The 19,129-nt window shown below is 46.1% G+C and overlaps 1 protein-coding gene across 1 annotated transcript; it reads right to left on the bottom strand.

Moving 5' to 3' along the window:
• Window positions 1-2,312: 2,312 nt before the first annotated feature.
• On the bottom strand, window positions 2,313-17,976 carry LOC122915617 (signal-regulatory protein beta-1-like). Its single transcript, XM_044262377.1, has 6 exons — window positions 17,858-17,976; window positions 14,263-14,619; window positions 12,285-12,605; window positions 11,371-11,709; window positions 4,402-4,515; window positions 2,313-2,622 (listed from the first exon to the last, which is right to left on the bottom strand). The coding sequence occupies exons 1-6, from the start codon at window positions 17,925-17,927 to the stop codon at window positions 2,516-2,518; spliced, it is 1,308 nt and encodes a 435-aa protein (XP_044118312.1). The 5' UTR covers window positions 17,928-17,976; the 3' UTR covers window positions 2,313-2,515.
• Window positions 17,977-19,129: the final 1,153 nt, after the last annotated feature.

Below are 19,129 nucleotides of genomic sequence, written 5' to 3' on the forward strand. Positions count from 1 at the left end.
TAGAAGCAATTTTTTTTTTTCATTTGGATGTCCCGATGTCTAATTGCTCCAGCACCATTTGCTGAAAAGACTGTCTTGGTCCTTCTCAAAGACCGGTTGGCTATATTTATGTGGGTGTATTTCTGGACTTTCTATTCTGTTGCATTGATCTGTGTGTCAGTTCTTTCACCAATGCCACTGTTTCAATTACTGTAGCTTTCTTGGAAGTCTTATAATCCAATGGTATCAATCTTGAGTTGGCTATTCTAGGTATTTGGACCAATGGCCTTGGGGAAGAGACTCCACAGCTCGTTTAACATTTTCAGCAAGTAGAGACAGAAATGCATAGTTCTCTGAAGAGCCTGCAGGATTCAGCTTCCAACACTGACCCAGAGAGACCTCTGGTGACCACTTCTGGCCAATGTTCCATGAGCACAAAAACTGCAAATTTTTAACATTGATTATCTTTGGATGGAAGCATTGTAGATTCTTGTCCCGCTTTATAATTTCATGTTCTCCAACATTTGTTGTCCTTTGAGAGGTAGCATCTCTATGGTGGTAGTAAATTGAAAAGACAGGTTCTTTGTTCCTAGGGGTTGGGGGAGTTCTGATGTGTGTGCTGCGCTCAGGCCTGTGGCCATTAGCGTGCACCCATTCCCAGAACAAAAGTGTGTGGGACAGACACAGCCATTGGGAGTTTTTGTGAGCTGGGAACCCTTCCAATTTAGTTCTGTAAATGCTGGGGAGGACAGAAAAATTCTCTCCCCAAGAAATTCTAAGTAAACAGGTGAAAAGAGCACAGAAAACAGGCATAGGGGTGTCCCCAGCAGATACACCTGAGGAACCATTCCCCTGTAAATGCCAGCAGCAGTGTCGGGAGTAGGGATGGGGGATCCAGACAAGATAGCGGGGAAGTAGGAGGAGGCACCATTTCAACCTGTACCCTAAAGTGAGCTGATTACCCCTGCTGACGTGGAGGCTCAAAGACATGGTGTGGAAAGAGGTTAGAGTTTTGGAGATGGTGATGATTTTTGTCTTCGAGGATGGAAGGGGCTCCATCCCCATGTTGATGAGACACTGGATGTGGCAAGGTCCCAGGCTTGACCTTGGGCATGGGAAATTTCCTCAGCTGAGGCCATCTCAAAGAGGGCTGACAGCTGAGGGTCATCTCCTCAGGCCTGGTGTATCACAGCATCCACCACCCTCTGCAGAGCCCCTTCCACCCAACTTGATTGGGAACAGGACACAGATTAACTTCATCCACCACTGAGGTCTTAAAGCTACCCTACCTCAAGCACGCAGAGTTCCCTGACTCCACCTGATCTAACCTGGGCTTCACTAATTGGAAACATTTAGAGTGAATATCATGGGGGAATGAGAATCAGGTTCTTCTGGTATCTCTGGGTGTCAGGCTTTGGAGTGAGCTCTAGCAGAGGACAGAGGACAGAGAAAGGAAGAGGAACCTTAGACCTATGAAGTAACATAAAATCTGGGTATAGAAACGCAGACATCTCCCCACCACACATTTCCTTGAATTGCCCTCCAAGGGGCAGTGATCCAGCTGAGGACAAGATGTTGACTTTTTTTTTAGAATAGAGTTACATTTTTGGAACAGTTTTACATTTGGAGAAAAGCTGAGACAATCACAGATTTCCAATATATAGGTGCATACAGTTTCCCCTATTTATAGCATTTTACAGTAATTTGTTGCATCTGTTATAATTAGTGAACCAATACTGGGGCATTGTTATTAACCAAAATCCATAGTTTAATTTTGTCTTAGCTTGGGCCACTATAAAAACACAGCATAAACTGGATGCCTCAAAACAACAGAAACTTATTTCTCATAGTCCTGGAGGCTGGAAGTCTGAGATCAGGGTTGTGATGAGATCTCTCTTTGAAGTTGCAGATTGCCGGGGTGCCTGGGTGGCTCAGTGGTTTAAGCCTCTGCCTTCAGTTCAGGTCATGATCTTGGGATCCTGGGATCAAGTCCTACATCGGGCTCTCAGCTCAGAGGGAAGCCTGCTTCCTTCTCTCTCTCTCTCTGCCTGCCTCTCTGCCTACTTGTGATCTAAAAAAGAAGTTGCAGACTGCCAACAACTTGTATTTTCACCAGGTGGATGGAGTGAGCTGCCTGTCTGGCCTCTTTTCATGAAGGCAATGATCCCATTCATGAGGACTCCACCCTCATGATCTCATTATCTGCAAAGTCCCCACCTCCAAATCCCATGAGCATTTGAGAGATACAACTATTTAGTCCAGAAGAGATTTCCTTAGTTTTCACTCCATGTCCCTTTATGTCCTAGAATTCCATGCAGGATACCACATTACATGTCCTTGTCATGTCTCTCTAGGCTCCTTTCAGCTGTGAGAGGATAGCTTGATAGCAACAGCCTGACAGTTTTGCATGCTGCTCAGGTATATGGTGGAATGTCCCTCATTGCAATTTGTCTGATGCTTTTCTCATACACAGACTGGGGGAGTGGTTTTGGGGAGGAAGGTCACAGAGGAAAAGTGTTGTTTTCATCACATTGTATCAGGGAGCATACTGTGGCCGTGGTTTATGAGTCTTGGTGAACTCATGATCATGTGGCAGGACTGTATTTGTCAGATGTTCCCTCTGTAGTTTAATTAGGTTATGAGCTGTGGGAACACAGAGTGAGAGAAAGGAACTGATATTTTATACAGGGTGGTTTATGGAAGGGACTTTTTAATAAAGTGACGTTTAAACAGAGCTTCAAAGAGGGAGAGAGTGTCATGCAGATCTTTAGGGGAAGAAGCAGAGGAAAGACACAGTTTGACCTCCATTGCCATGGAATCACTGTAGCTGAACCTGGAGAGCCTGTAAGAGACCAAGAATGATCCAGGAAGGTGTGCTGGTGGCCAGGACCAGGGAGCAGCCTTGGGGTGAGCAGTGTACAGATTCTGGGTAGAGCTCACTGGTTTTGGGAGGAGGCTTGCACTCACACCTGAGAGCTTCTCAGGAATTTTATAAGCAAGTTGTTAACACTGTTAGCTTGCGTTGATCACATCAAAAGTGTTGACAACACAAAGTCCACAAGTACTACAAATCAGGCTTCTTTTCCTTTCCCTGAGTAGATTACTTCACATTTACCATATAGCCACTGCACACAGCATTCTGAAGGCAGAATTGAATATGGCATATAAAGTAAGAAAATCAAGGATGGCTCCAGACTTCTGGACTGCCCCCTTATGTTCATGAGCAGTGGGGCTGGGAAGAAAGAAGGTGACAGAAGAGCTAGTGTTCCCATCACAGGGAGGAGGGCATTTTGTCCCTGGGACTGAGGAGTAGGACATGTAGGCAAAGAGGAAAGAGAATTATTTTTCTTATTCAAACCAGGATGAGATTCATTTTATTTAAGACCCAGTGAAGAACCTCACCAAGGCTAGAATGTCCGGCGGTTGGCAGAAATAACCCCCAACATGGACGTGAGCATGTAGTTCATGGCCATAGTCCCCAGAAGATGAATGATAGACACCTGGTAAGTGTAGATGTGACATACCCATACTCAGGCACATACCCATGCATCAGTCCCCAGAGAAATTTCCTATGTCCCCTCTGAGGACCTGGTATGAAGACCCAGCTCTGAGGGCATCAAAGATTGTGAGAAGGAGCAGAAGGGACTGTGGGAAGGTGGTCTCTGGAAGAAGAAGGCATTTGGGGGCAGAATTGGGAAGCTTTTAGTTGTTCCTTTTCTTTAACTGGGCCCCTCAAGGAAGGAAGGAGGCAGCAGAGACTGAGGGTGACATGTAGTAGGAGAGGAAGGGAGGAGTTGTGGGACCCATGTTCACAGTTGATTATAGGCTCAACATTCAAGAAATATTCCCCATGTGTCTCTTATGTCCTTGGTGCTATTTTCCTCCTGGGACACCTGTTGTGAAAGGACAGGCAGCCCCTGATAGAGGACTCTGCCACTTTAACCTTCCTACCTTAGGGCTTGAGCCCCTCTCCATCACCTCCAGTATGTCCCACAGAGGATCAGATTGGAAAAAGTCCTGAGAGCAGCCCTCTGGCACCTGTCAGCATTCCTCTAAATGCAGAAATCTTGTGCCCAAAGGAGACCCAGTTCTTCATTATCTAGTGATGGTCTCCAAGGGATCCTCCCACCCAGCTGCAGCTCATTCAGCCTCTCTGCCCACTTCCTTCCCAGAATCCCTAGGACTCTGTCCACACTCTATGATAGCCTTTGACCCTTCCCACATTTTATAGGCTAAATGCCCCCTCCCCCAACACCTCAGGGAATCAGAACCCTGAGACTCCCAAGGGTATCAAGGAAGGTGTGTCACATGTTCTTTACTGCAGGTGGGCACTGACCCTGTGTGACCTGTGAGCTGTCCCTCTTCCTGACCTGGCTCTTTCTGGGACTAACCGTGGCCTGCCCTCCCTGACCCACAACTTACAATTGGGCGTTTGCTTCTTGTGGGCATAGATGGCAGAGATAGTGATGAGCAGCAGCAGCAGCAGCTTCGGGCCCAGGGTGACAGCCATCAGGATTGGAGTAGATGGCCTTGACTCTGGAAAAGAAGGGATAGGAGGCACCATAGGAGGGGGGCACCTTGGAGTCCATTACCTAGGTCCTCCACTTAATCTGAAGTGACTCAGTCTTATCAGCACTGAATTCATGAGGCTCATGAATTCTTACCCTGCTCAAGGCAGAATTCGGGGTAAGACGTTCCTCACCTCAGTCACCCGTTTCTCACTGCCAGGTGTCCTTCTTGAGGGAAGAGGTGGGGAGAACGAGCACTCAGGAATGGGTAAGTTTGGTTTACTGAATTGGTTCTCACACCCAGTGGGGCAGGTCACACAGCCTCTTTCTGATGAGCCAACAGGCTCCTAGTTTACAGATGGTGGACAGATGAGGTGGCTCAGACCCAGGGAAACCCCTCACTGCTGGCCTGCAGGATGGCTCTGAGACCTTGTCTTTGGCCTAGGACAAAGCCAAACTCTCTGGGCCATAGGGACAAATGTCTGCCTGGCCTCAAGTGGAGTGAGAACAGACGTCACAGTCAGTTGGGGATAAGGCTGCCCTGCTTTGCTCCACGCACATGGTTTGATGACTCCCATGTACAGAGGTGAGGAGGGGGTCCTCAGGATGACCTGACCTCAGGATACCTGCTGGGTCTAATATCCTGGGGAATCAAGGAAATGGGGTCTAATGCTCAGGAGAGTTTCAAACACCATCAGGCCACCTGAACCCCACTGCCACTGTCGGCTGACGTCTGTCTCTTGGACATAGACTGTTGATCTGGAAGGACAGCTTCCAATTTTTTTTATATTCTAAATTTTTAATTTTACATAATGATAAAATTTATAAAACTTAAAACTGTTATAAAATATTTAAAAAATTATTTATAAAAATTATTTATTCCATTGTTTACCTAGGTAATACGAAAAAAATTAAAAGATTTTGTAAATTCCTAGCAGGTTTCTGGTTATTATATGGAACTGTGAAAAGAGTCTTTGAGTCAAAAAGTTGAAAATGCTGTCTTGATTGCCTTAGTACTCAAAAGAAAGAGTTTGGGAAATGAAATACTAGCTAACATTTGATATTTTAGGGATAATGTGATGAGTATCCCTTTATTTTGTTTTAATTTTTATTAATTTATTTATTTTCAGCATAACAGTATTCATTATTTTTTTTCACTACACCCAGTGCTCCATGCAATCCGTGCCTTCTATAATACCCACCACCTGGAACCCCGACCTCCCACCCCTCCGCCACTTCAAACCCCTCAGATTGTTTTTTAGAGTCCATAGTCTCTCATGCTTCACCTCCCCTTCCAATTTTCCCCAACTCCCTTCTCCTCTCTAACACCCCTTGTCCTCCATGCTATTTGTTATGCTCCACAAATAAGTGAAACCATATGATAATTGACTCTCTCTGCTTGACTTCTTTCACTCAGCATAATCTCTTCCAGTCCCGTCCATGTTGCTACAAAAGTTGGATATTCATCCTTTCTGATGGAGGCATAATACTCCATAGTGTATATGGACCGCATTTTCCTTATCCATTCGTCCGTTGAAGGACATCTTGGTTCTTTCCATAGTTTGGCGACCGTGGCCATTGCTGCTATAAACATTGGGGTACAGATGGCCCTTCTTTTCATGACATCTGTATCTTTCAGGTAAATACCCAGGAGTGCAATTGCAGGGTCAGAGGGAAGTTCTATTTTTAATTTCTTGAGGAATCTCCACACTGTTCTCCAAAGAGGCTGCACCAACTTGCATTCCCACCAACAGAGGAAGAGGGTTCCCCTTTCTCCACATCCTCTCCAACACATGTTGTTTCCTGTCTTGTTAATTTTGGCCATTCTAACTGGTGTAAGGTGATATCTTAATTTTTTTTTTAAGATTTTATTTATTTATTTGACAGAGAGAAATCGCAAGTAGGCAGAGAGGCAGGCAGAGAGAGAGAGAGGGAAGCAGGCTCCCCGCCGAGCAGAGAGCCCAATGCGGGACTTGATCCCAGGACCCTGAGATCATGACCCGAGCCGAAGGCAGCGGCCCAACCCACTGAGCCACCCAGGCACCCCCTCAATGTGGTTTTAATTTGAATCTCCCTGAGGGCTAGTGATGATGAACATTTTTTCATGTGTCTGAGAGCCATTTGTATGTCTTCATTGGAGAAGTGTCTGTTCATATCTTCTGCCCATTTTTTGATATGATTGTCTGTTTTGTGTGTGTTGAGTTTGAGGAGTTCATGGTCCTCTCAATTGATGCAGAAAAAGCATTTGACAAAATCCAGCATCCGTTCCTGATTAAAACACTTCAAAGTATGGGGATAGAGGGAACATTCCTGAACCTCATCAAATCTATCTATGAAAGACCCACAGCAAATATCATCCTCAATGGGAAAAAGCTTGCAGCCTTCCCGTTGAGATCAGGAACAGAAGAAGGATACCCACTTTCACCACTCTTGTTCAACATAGTATTAGAAGTCCTAGCAATAGCAATCAGACAACAAAGAGAAATAAAATGTATCAAATTGGCAATGAAGAAGTCAAACTCTCTCTCTCTTCGCAGATGACATGATTCTTTATATGGAAAACCCAAAAGACTCCACCCCCAAACTACCAGAACAAATACAGCAATTCAGCAACGTGGCAGGATACAAAAGTCAATGTGCAGAAATCAGTGGCTTTCTTATACACTAATAATGAAAATACAGAAAGGGAAATTAGAGAATCGATTCCATTTACTATAGCACCAAGAACCATAAGATACCTGGGAATAAACCTAACCAAAGAGGTAAAGGATCTGTACTTGAGGAACTACAGAACACTCATGAAAGAAATCGAAGAAGACACAAAAAGATGGAAGACCATTCCATGCTCTTGGATCGGAAGAATAAACATTGTGACAATGTCTATACTGCCTAGAGCAATCTATACTTTTAATGCCATTCCGATCAAAATTCCACTGGTATTCTTCAAAGAGCTGGAGCAAATAATCCAAAAATTTGTATGGAATCAGAAGAGACCCCGAATCACTAAGGAAATGTTGAAAAACAAAAATAAAACTGGGGCCATCATGTTACCTGATTTCAAGCTTTACTACAAAGCTGTGGTCACCAAGACAGCATGGTACTGGCATTAAAAACAGACACAGAGACCAGTGGAACAGAGTAGAGAGCCCAGATATGGACCCTCAACTCTATGGTCAATTAATCTTCGACAAAACAGGAAAAAATATACAGTGGAAAAAAGACAGTCTCTTCAATAAATGGTGCTGGGAAAACTGGGCAGCTATATGTAGAAGAATGAAACTCGACCATTCTCTTACACCGTACACAAAGATAAACTCAAAATGGATAAAAGACCTCAATCTGAGACAGGAATCCATCAGAATCCTAGAGGAGAACATAGGCAGCAATCTCTTCGATACCAGCCATAGCAACTTCTTTCAAGATATGTCTCCAAAGGCAAAGGAAACAAGCGAAAATAAACTTTTGGGACTTCATCAAAGTCAAAAGCTTCTTCACAGCAAAGGAAACAGTCAAAAAAACAAAGAGGCAACCCACGGAATGGGAGAAGATATTTGCAAATGACAGTACAGACAAAAGGTTGAGATCCAGGATCTATAATGAACTCCTCAAACTCAGCTTCCAATTTTTTTACTTTATACAATGACCCATTTTTAATTTTATATTTGAGTTTTAAAAATCCAAATATTTTTTGAAATATGTAGAGCAATCTTAAAAGAAGGAGTAGGTCCTCCGCATATTTGCCCCTGGCATGTTAGAGGATGTCAGGTCTCTGCTTTGGGGCCCCTGGACATCTTCTGAGTTGAAAGAGCTTTATTGGCCATGTTTGTACCTGTTTCTATAGGGGAGCCAGCAGGAGAAGGCTTGAGAAAGTGGGGGGTACAGAGGCTAAACAATTCCTCTCCATTTAAAACAACTCACGAAGAGCAGGCAGCTTGCTTGCCCTCTGTCTGGCTGAGTCTTGCCGTCCTGAATTGTGTCAACATCTCCCTCTGCCAGTCCTGCCTCCTTCACTCTCTCACGCAGGATCAGGCAGCAACCCCACAGTGAGCTTTCTCTCTTCTCATATCATCTGAGAATCTCCCTCCCGGGTCACCTGATGTGTGGAGTTTATCTGGTTGGGGTCTGGAAAGTCAACTCTAATGGGCCCATTTGGACCGGGGTCTCTTTCTGCCAGCTGATCATGAGGCCCCCAGCCCTGTGGGAGGTAGAGCAGGGTAGGTGTCAGCTTGCCCTGCCCTTGTCACTGCTGAAGCCTCACCGCGGTGACCTGGGCTGGTGTAAGCAGAAGCAGAGAGTATCCTGACATTCTGGAAATGATGTGATAATTACAAGAACTACAGGTTGGGTGGCTGTTGCAGGGCATCAACCATTCGGAGAAAGTGCAAAGCGAAGACTGATCACATGTGAAAGGTTACGTGTGAATGTCAGGGGACTTCTGAGTAACACTGCAGACTCTTACCTCCTAGAGCTGGAGGACAGAAAAAGCTGAGGACACAGTTGGGTCCAACATAAACATAAGAGTATCAGTGCTACAAAAAGGACTGAATTCTCAGCTACACTGCACCTACTGTGCTAGAGTGGGGCCCTGATGGGGAAATACGGGAGATGGATACCAAGATGTGGGATAGGGACGATGGGCCCAAGACTTTCAAAGCCCTCTGGGCACTTTGTAATGTGCTGCTGAGTACAAGACAGAGGCTTAACTACTCATCTTTAAATATAGCCTCTCAACCCAAATGAAAAACAACAAAAGGACAGTAATAAATTCTATGGAAAACTGGCTCTCAGTAGTCCTTGAAGAGCAATGCCCAAACTGCAGAATCTCTGGAGACAAAAGAGAAAAATCTCCACATCCAAATGCACATCCCCTTATGCCATCCCCTCCCACCTCCACCAAGCGCAGGAAAGGGCAGGAGATGGTGTGGACGCAGCTATCTCTCCCACCTCTCCTGGCTCAGTAGAAGCCTGCCCCCTGGAACTCATGTGAGGTCCACGCATGGAGGGCTCTGAAAAGTGGAAGAGGAAGGCAACTGGGCTAGTTGCTTCCATTCTGGAGGAGGAACTTATACCAGGTATCCTGGGTCCACACTCCCAATTTCCCAAGACCAGAGGAGGCCCAGGTGTGGCCTCCTTGAACAAAGAATAGTCTAGACTTGATAATTTTTTTCCCATTCCAAAAAAAAAAAATGAGGAGGAGCAAAATAAGCCCAACGCAAGGAAGGAAATAAAGAAAGAGGAGAAAAAGCAAAGAAATTAACAACAAACAATAGAGAATATCACTGAAATGAACGTGGGTTCTTTGAGAAGACTGATAAATTTGAAAAACTACTAGCCGTTGTGACAATGGAAAAAAAAAAGAGAATTGACACATTTCCAATATCAGGGATGAAACGGGATACCCTACAGACATCACAAGGATTACTAGGTAATACTATAAGAAGATCTATGTGCAGAAATTTGACAACTCAGAGAAAAAGACCACATTTCTCAAAAGCACAGCCTACCACAAGCATCCAATATGAAATGAAGAATTTGATTAGCCCCAGATATTCAGATTCTATTCAGAAATTAAAAAATCGGGCACCTGGGTGGCTCAGTGGGTTAAACCTCTGCCTTCGGCTCAGGTCATGAACCCAGGGTCCTGTGATGGAATCCTACATTGGGCTCAGTGCTCAGCAGGGAGCTTTCTTCCACCTCTCTCTCTCTCTCTCTCACTCTCTGTTTGACTCTCTGCCTACTTGTGATCTCTCTCTCTCTGTGAAATAAATTTTAAAAATTGGAAAAAAAATCATGGGGACCCTGGTATTTCACATGAAAATTCTTTTAAGCATTTACAGGTGAATTAAAACCAAGTTAGATCCATAAAATAAAGTTAATAGAAGAAGCTTTGGAAAATTGGAATGTATACTCCATTTTAGATGATACTGGAATTGTTCATTTTACTAAGCGTGTGATAGTATTGGTTTTATAGAAAGAACCATGTCATTAATCACATGACCACACAAGTGTGGACTCCATTTGGAGCTGGATGTGGATCCATGACTAAGTCATTAGTGGACACAATTATACAACTTCTGCATACCTCTAGTTTTAAGGGAAATTGTTCCTTTTCTCCTTCGTATCTCTAGTCAACTGGCCAGCAGTGACATGAACACTTGGTGGCCCAGTGTTGACTCAGGCAAGAGAATACTGTCGTTGGGCACCTTAGAAGGAACATGGACCTTTGAAAGATCTTCTGGAACAAAGACTCCTGGAAAACTGGCTTGACCTCTTCCTGATGTTACACGAGAGAGAAATAAGGAATGCGTTAGTTGTAGAAAGGGGACTCCGTAGTTCTTTGGGACAATGCTCTCCTGCTACAATTAATCCCCCGCTTTTTTTGCACAGGTTGCTGGTCCATCTTCAGGGACTCAGGTTTCCCTCGACTAGCTTAGCTCATCAGCTGTACTAAGGGCAGAAAATGTTCATCATCTGTCCTCATTGTTCCCTGAGTCCCTTCTGTAAAATTCCAGGTCACAGGGTTGGTTAAGCAGGAAAGGAGACCAGAAATGAGTTGTCATTGGCATAATGTAAATGTACTGTGAGCAACCATGACTATTGCTGATCTGCTGTCACAAATAAAGGGAGAGAGGAGACCCCAGGTGTGACCACACATGGTCACCCGGGAGGCTGGTCAAGACTCAAAACTCCAGGTCCTCAAGGTACCTTCTGGAATTTCAGAGTGCAAAGTGCAGACATTTTCTGCGGTGATGATAGAAATAGAGATCATGCCAAGTGGGAGATGACAGGGGGATGGGGTGTCTGGCCAGGCATAGTGACTTAATCATTGTCAGGTGAAGGAACAGGGAGCAGGACACATGAAATAGGATCATTGAGGTCTCACCCTGCGTTTTATGGGTTTCCTGGTCCTTCTGGTGGGCTGAGGCCACAAGGGTATGGTTTCTGGTGACCGCGGGCTGCCCATCGTGCTGCACCAGGCAGGTGAACACCATGCCTTCCCTGTGGGCAGATGAGTTCACCAGGAGCCAGCTCGTCCAGTTAAAGGTCCCATCCTTGTTCTCTACGAGGTTTGAGGCCCTTGAGGCCATTTCTGTTCGGGACACGTTGCCATTCTCTAACCAGGTCAGCTGGAGGCGCTGGGGATAGAACTTCTTCACTTGGCAAGTGACCTTCACTTGGTCCCCTGACACGGTCTGCTGGGAAACCTCCACGGTGGGTGGAACTGAAACAGCACAGGGCAGAAGCTCTCACCTTATGGAATAGAGAGAGCATGGGTTATCTCCCCCACACACAGCAAGGGAGTCACCCAGAACAGGGCTAGGCATGCAGCTGGTGCTCAAACACTGAGGGTAGTCTTTGCATATGAATGAAATCCCTAAGCACAGTGCCCAGCACACAGTAGGTGCTCAAGGAATGATGGCTCCTCATAGGCTAAGACTGACTGAAATCAAGATTCTTATCCCCACGCATACAGTTGGAATAGAATAACTGTAGCAAAACAAATGACCCCACCGAGCACACTGTGGCATGAAGTACAGCAGGTGCTCAATAATTGGAATTGCTATGGTAAAGTAAGGGATACTACCGAGTGCAGTAATTGGCACATGGTAGGTGTTCACCACCCAGCGGCCATGGAAACAGTAGGAGGGGACGGCACATCTAGGTGCAGGTGACCTGGAGGGTCTGCCAGGGGTCAGATCCAGGAAATGGAAGGCCTGGGGTAGGAAGCGGGGGAGGGGCATGCTCAGGGGCTCGGGGGCCAGACCCAGGCTGGGGCTGGGGAGGAGGGGCATCTACCTCGGAGGACCTCAGACAGGTTGGCAGTCCCACGAAGAGGAGGGCCCCCCTGCAGGGTCACGTGGGTCACCTCGCAGATGACCTGGGAGCGAACGTCCCCCGGGGCCAGCACCAGCCTGGTTGTGCTGGAGATGCTGTAGGACGTTCTGTCTCCCTCTGGGTCCACGCTCGTCTGGGAGGCTGCCAGTTCATTCCCGTTTCTGAACCATCTCAGGGTGATGTTTCTGGGGGAGAAGCCATGGGACTTGCAGGTGAAGTTCACTGTCTGCTCCGGCGAGGCCCTGGCCGTGGGTCCCGACACCACGGGGGGAGAGGGTTTGGCTACAAGAGGAGCATTTGTGAACAGTGAGCATGACTGTGGTCCTCAGCACTTAGGATATATGTGAGGCCCTGTGGATAACCGGACACCCTTCTGATAGTGTCAGAGGGCGGTGTTCTCTCCTCACACAGAGGAAGCCATTAAATACCACAGCTCAACACTGAGTCTGAGGCAGGGCCCAGGTGCAGTTCTAGGCCCCTTTTTCTTCCATGCCAGGCGACTTCCCACCAATCTGGGCACAAGAAGGACGTTTCTGATGGGTCTGAGTGTTGGCATCAACTGCTCCTAGCTGCCTTCCTGCAAATTTCACTGAGGTCAGAGAGTGTGTGCAGCAGTCCACGCAGGGGACAGGGGACCCCCAAGAAAGCCGCAACCAGCTGGCCAGCTGAACACAAGTGGGGCTGTGGCAAAGCGTGGCTCCTCCTCTGTGACATGGGATAGGAGAGATTTCTCCTTCTGGGGTTGCAGAGTAAGGGAATGTAAGCAGTTTTGCTTGGAATTTCTCACTGGAAATGCAGATGGAAAAGAGCAGATGAATCAGAAAGTCAAGCAGAGAGAGTCAATTATCATACGGTTTCACTTATTTGTGGAGCATAACAAATAGCATGGAGAACATGGGGAGATAGACAGGGGAAGGGTGTTGGGGGAAATTGGAAGGGGAGATGAACCATGAGAGACATGGACTCTAAAAAACAATCTGAGGGGTTTGAAGGGGCGAGGGATGGGAGGTCGGGGTACCAGGTGGTGGGTATTATAGAGGGCACGAATTGCATGGAGCACTGGGTGTGGTGCAAAGATAATGAATACTGTTATGCTGAAAATAAAAAATAAATTAAAAAACAAAAGCAAAAAAACCCAAAAAAACAAAACAAAAACAAAAACAAAAAAACCAAAGGAAAAAAAAGAAAGAAAGAAGATCCTAAAAGTTCTCATCAAAAACAAAACAAAAAACAAACAAACAAACAAACAAAAAAAGAAAGTAGCTGACAGTAACCCCAGTCTCATTATTGTGTAAAAATCCCCCTCTGAATATTATTCTCCAGCCCTAATATAGAGAGTCTACTTGCCCCTGTCCGCATTATGGCTTTGAAAATTATTCCCTGTGATCCCTTACCTGTAAAATAAAGACAGCTTTGTGAGGAAACTTCCCCGGGATGGTCTCTGTCTGTCCTTCACCAAGGAGCCAAGCTCCTTTGGTCCTGTTACAACGGGACTGCTCCTTACTGGTCATTGCATCACAGGGGGACTTCCTGTGGCCTCCAGCTGTTTCATTCACAACAGAGCAAATGTCCCACCTTCTCCAGCCTGACAGTGACAGCCACTCTCTTTTTCCATCTGACTTTCTCACTGCAAGTGGTTATGTGGAGGGGTCCCTCCAGACATGCTGACTGGACAAACACCAGATGGAAGATGTGGGGTCCCGACAACTGAGTCTAGAATATGAACTCCCGCTCACAGAGCTGAACGCCCTCCAGGCTGTGCCTCCCAGTCATCCTTAGTCTGCAGAGCCAGGAATGGGACGCCCGGTGTTGTTGGGATTTCTAAAGTTGGGGATACCCACCACAACGCCTGATTCTTAGCTGTTGGTCAGACAATGGAGGGCATTCTTATTGCCTTATTGTCACAATCAAGGGACAAGAAGGCCCAGGCCGTACTCACCGCTCACAGTCACCTGGGTGCCTGGTCCAGACTGAAACTCCACATCATCAGGGCTCCCTTTCTGGAACTTCACACAGTAGTAGGTTCCGGTGTCTGCTGGGGTGATGTTACTGATGCGGATGGAAAAGTCCATGTTGTTTCTCCTTGTGGTGTCTGAAGCATTTGTTACTCGGGGGAAGTGGCCTCCTTTGTAACTGAAGATTAACTCCCGGCCTGGCCCTGTCCCCCTGAACCACTGAACTGTCCCTGTGGGGAGCAGGGAGGTCAGGGTGCAGCGCAGAGTGGCTGTCTGTCCGGCTGCGACAGACACTGACTTGTCAGGCTGGATCACCTGCAGCCCCGCCTCACCGGCCACACCTGGAGGGAAAACAGAGCAGTCGTTAACTCATCCTGCCATGATCCTGTGCGTCTCCTCACGTGTTTACGCATAACAGCTCCCTGACCAAGTGCACACCGGGAGTGGCCCTCCCCCAGAGCCTGTATTGAGACACCCCATTACAACTGAGGAAATGAAGCAAAGACACAGAGAGGCTCAGTGATGTGGCACAGAGCAGGTTTGAATTCGCAGCTGGATTTCCTGACTTGGTGACTAGCTAGTCTCTGGAGACATCAAGAAACAGAAACTCTTTCCTTCTTACGTTAAGTGTCTTCAAAACTGGGCAGGGACAGAAATCAGAGAAGCAGGCTGCTGGTGCATCACACAAAATTGTTCTTTTCCATTTCTTTCCTACTCCTCAGGGAGGAAATTTGTGGTTCACCCTTGCAACATGTGAGTTGGTAAAACCCATGCACTTAGCAGTATTTACAACCAAACATGCCTCCTAAGGAGTACAGGTATTACAGGCAGGTCCTAGGTGTGCCAAGAACAATATGTACTTTGGTTTCAAGTCTGGAGAAGACTGGGGTCAGGACGCTGAACTGCTAGGAGAAAAATGGGAAGTAACAGGAAAGCACCATGGAGGGAGACATGGAGGAAAAATGGAAGGGGAGAGGGAAGAGGATCAGGTGGTCATGAGGAGCCAAGGAAAGGTGAAATAGCTACCATTTGTGTATCTATAATCCTCTTATTACTATTTCTGGCCCAGGCCTTGCCTCTGAGCTATGCTTTGTAGGTTCAAACACCATTCGACCTTTTTCTTAGCTAGGAGTAAACCTCTCACAGCTAACATGTCCTAAACTGAACTCAGTTTCCCACACACCTTTTCACATCCCAGCGGAGGCACCTTTATTTTCCTCGATGCTTATCATCCCGACCCTTGGGTACCTTTCCTTCCCACCTCAATTCCTATGCACCAGGACATCCTAATGGCTCCCCTACTGCAGGCACCCACAGTCTGACCTCTTCCCCTTTTCTCTGCTGGCTGCTGTCTTGCTGCAAACCACTTTTCCTTGTTCTCATGGATGCACTGAGCTCTTGAGGGCTCTAGATGCTTCTCTCTATGTCCTGTGGCACTCCATTCTCAACCAAATGCTAGAATGAAACTCATGTCAGATTGTGTCACTTCTGTCTTCAAAACCTTACATAGGTACCATTTCTTTCAGAATAAAACCCCAAATCCTTGAACAGAGCAAGAGGATTCTGCTCTCATGCTGTTCCCATGCTATTTGGGAAGGCTCTTCCCCCAGAAAATCACATGGCTCACTCCTCCACCTTCTTACAATCTTTGCTCCAGGCTACCTGTTTAAGTACATCCCACCCTAGCATTCTCCACTTGTCATATCCAGATGTACTGTCCTGTTTTTTTCCTTAACGCTCCTCACTATCTGTATCCTGTTACTTACTGATTTATTGCATCTATAGTTTCCTGTCCTTTCCTCCACTATGATACAACTTCTACGAGGGCAACTACTTTGCCTCTTTTATTCATCAATATGCCCTACATTAATATAACTGTTCTTGTCACCTAGTAGGTATATAGTTAATATTTGTATAATGTGTGAGTGCCCAATGTGACCCCTTTCTGATATCATGAACTCTGTTTTCAGCAGAGAGTTTCTCAGGACTGTATATCAGAAGCTGAGTTTCCCACATAGATGACTTGGAGGAAATAAACACTTGCATATACCCAGAATACAGAAGCACTTGAAAGAAGCAAACCACAAACTTCTTCACCACACCATCCCCTTCCCCACACTGATTGGAAGATCTGCAGAAATATCATGGGATGGATGTGGGGTCATAGGGTTTGAAAAGAGCAATGATTAGACCTGTGAGATCTAGAATCGGACTGCCTAGGTTCAAATCCTAGCCCTCCCACTTATACTCAGTGACCTTGGCCTTTCCTGTGTCTTCTTTTCTTATCTCCAAGTTAGAAGTGAGAGGAATGTTTACTTTGGATACAAAGATTGCATAACATAATAGACACAGGTATTTCCAGGTGTGTGTGTGGCACATGGTGAGTGCTCAGGAATTTAGAAGGTTATCACTCAGGAGATTTCCGGAGGCACGGAGGCATCAGTGGACACCAGATAATTGGGATTGGGATAGGAAAATGTATATAATTACAGATGCAGATCACACAGGCAGGAGTCTCTGAATTTGTGACCATTCTTTCCTCAACCACTTGAATCCAGCATGGAGGCATTTCCAACGAAGTAATGCACAAGGTTCTACTCATTTTACCAAGAGAGAAGTTTGTTTAACTTGAGAGCTTGGTGAGGGGTGAGAGGTAGGTTTAGAGAATTAAAAAAGAGGATGAGTAGCTCAGAGACAGGGAACCAAACATCTGTCCAATGTGCATTTCATGCAGAAGTGAAATTATTATGAGGAGAAAAAGCAAAGTGTTTTAAGTGTTTTTAAAAATCCCATGTGTGTGCACACAGACACATGTGGACCTTTCCCTATGCCCATTCCTATGCACGCACGCATGTGCGCACACACAAAGAGGTAAATGCATTCCTTGTGTATGTACAGTGTGGCCCAGCATGCTAGTATATTGATTGTTTTGAGGATTAAATGAAATTATAGTATATGTTAAACTTCAGTAATAATTTTGGCACCTTGAAAACATGCAGCACATCATCAACAAGAGTTTAAGAATACACACAGCACAGTGGAACTCTGAAGACCTCTGCATGTGCTGTGTGATGGCTCTTCTACTGTTTGCCTCTCTGTGTTTCTGATGTTTCTGCACTTGGCCTCCCCTGAGAAACCAGGCAGGATAACATGGTTAACAGGGTGAACTGTGGAGCTCACTGGGTTGGACATGAACCCCAGCTGCTCCAGGGACTTAAGTAGGTGACTCTGGGCTGGTTACTCACTCTGCCTCGGTTTCCCCATCTGCGATCAGGAGTATAGTCATAGATTTCAGGCAGGGATGTTGTGAGGATTAGATCAATGAACATGCACAAAGCTGTCATTGTTACCCACTGAAGCATTGATTCTTTGGTTGCCGGTGGTAACCAGCTACAAGTGATGGATCCCCAGAGGAAATGCTCAGATCCCTGATTTCAAGCTCAGATGAGACCCAGTCCTTGGCTTTCTGTGGAGGGTGTGAATAGCACACCTGTGTTTATGTGGAGGCCCTAAATGCCCACGGGCAAAGAAAGGTTGAGGAGATAGGGAAAGGGGAGTCTCCCTCAAGGCAATGCTCACCTGTGAGTCCCCACAGCAAAGCCAGCAGCAGGTGAGGAGGAGGGCAGGGTCCGGAGGCAGGGGCCCACATTGTGGAGGCCTGAGGGTCCTGCTCACTGCAAATGTGTGTGCTAGGGCGATGGGGCCTCTGTTCTGTGGGGAGGAACAGCCCGCCCCTCTCGTGAGGGAAGAGGAAGGAAACGTCTATAATGCAGTGACACAGCTGTGAGGCAGCGATCTGCTTCTGGATTGTGAAACAGACTTTGGGCAGAGAGGCCTCACATGGTGTTAGGGACCTCTTCTTCCATTTTGGGTTCTGTGTGTGTGTGTGTGTGTGTGTTTTCTTTATTTGAATTTATTTATTTATTTATTTATTTTCAGCATAACAGTATTCATTATTTTTTCACCACACCCAGTGCTCCATGCAATCCGTGCCCTCTATAATACCCACCACCTGGTACCCCAACTTCCCATCTCCCTGCCACTTCAAACCCCTCAGATTGTTTTTCAGAGTCCATAGTCTCTCATGGTTCACCTCCCCTTCCAATTTCCCCCAACTCCTTTCTCCTCTCTAACTCCCCTTGTCCTCCATGCTATTTGTTATGCTCCACAAATAAGTGAAACCATCTGAAAATTGACTCTCTCTGCTTGACTTATTTCACTCAGCATAATCTCTTCCAGTCCCATCCATGTTGCTACAAAAGTTGGGTATTCATCCTTTCTGATGGAGGCATAATACTCCATAGTGTATTATCATGTTATGTTAGTCACCATACACTACATCATTAGTTTTTGATGTTGTGTTTCATGATTCATCCTTTGTGTATAACACCCAGTGCCCCATGCAATCTGTGCCCTCCTTAATACCCATCACTGGGCTCACCCATCCCCCTACTCCCCTCCCCTCTAAAGCCCTCCATTTGTTTCCTGGCCTCTATAGTCTCTCATTGTTGGTCTCCTGCTCTGATAACCCCCACCTTTATTTTCCCCTTCCTTCTCCTAATGTCTTTCATGCTATTATATATGTTCCACAGATAAGGAAAACCATATGATAGTTGATTTTCTCAGACTTATTCACTCAGCATAATCTTCTCCAGTCCTGTCCATGTTGATACAAAAGTTGGGTATTGGTCTGAAATTCTCCTTTTTGGTGGGGTCTTTGCCTGGTTTGGGGATCAGAGTAATGCTGGCTTCATAAAAAGAGTCTGGAAGTTTTCCTTCTGCTTCAATTTTTTGAAACAGCTTCAGGAGAATAGCAAATAACCTGGAGGACACGGGGAGATGGAGAGAAGA

This window comes from Neovison vison, chromosome 8 (genome assembly GCF_020171115.1).
Source record: "Neovison vison isolate M4711 chromosome 8, ASM_NN_V1, whole genome shotgun sequence".
NCBI lineage: Eukaryota > Metazoa > Chordata > Mammalia > Carnivora > Mustelidae > Neogale > Neogale vison.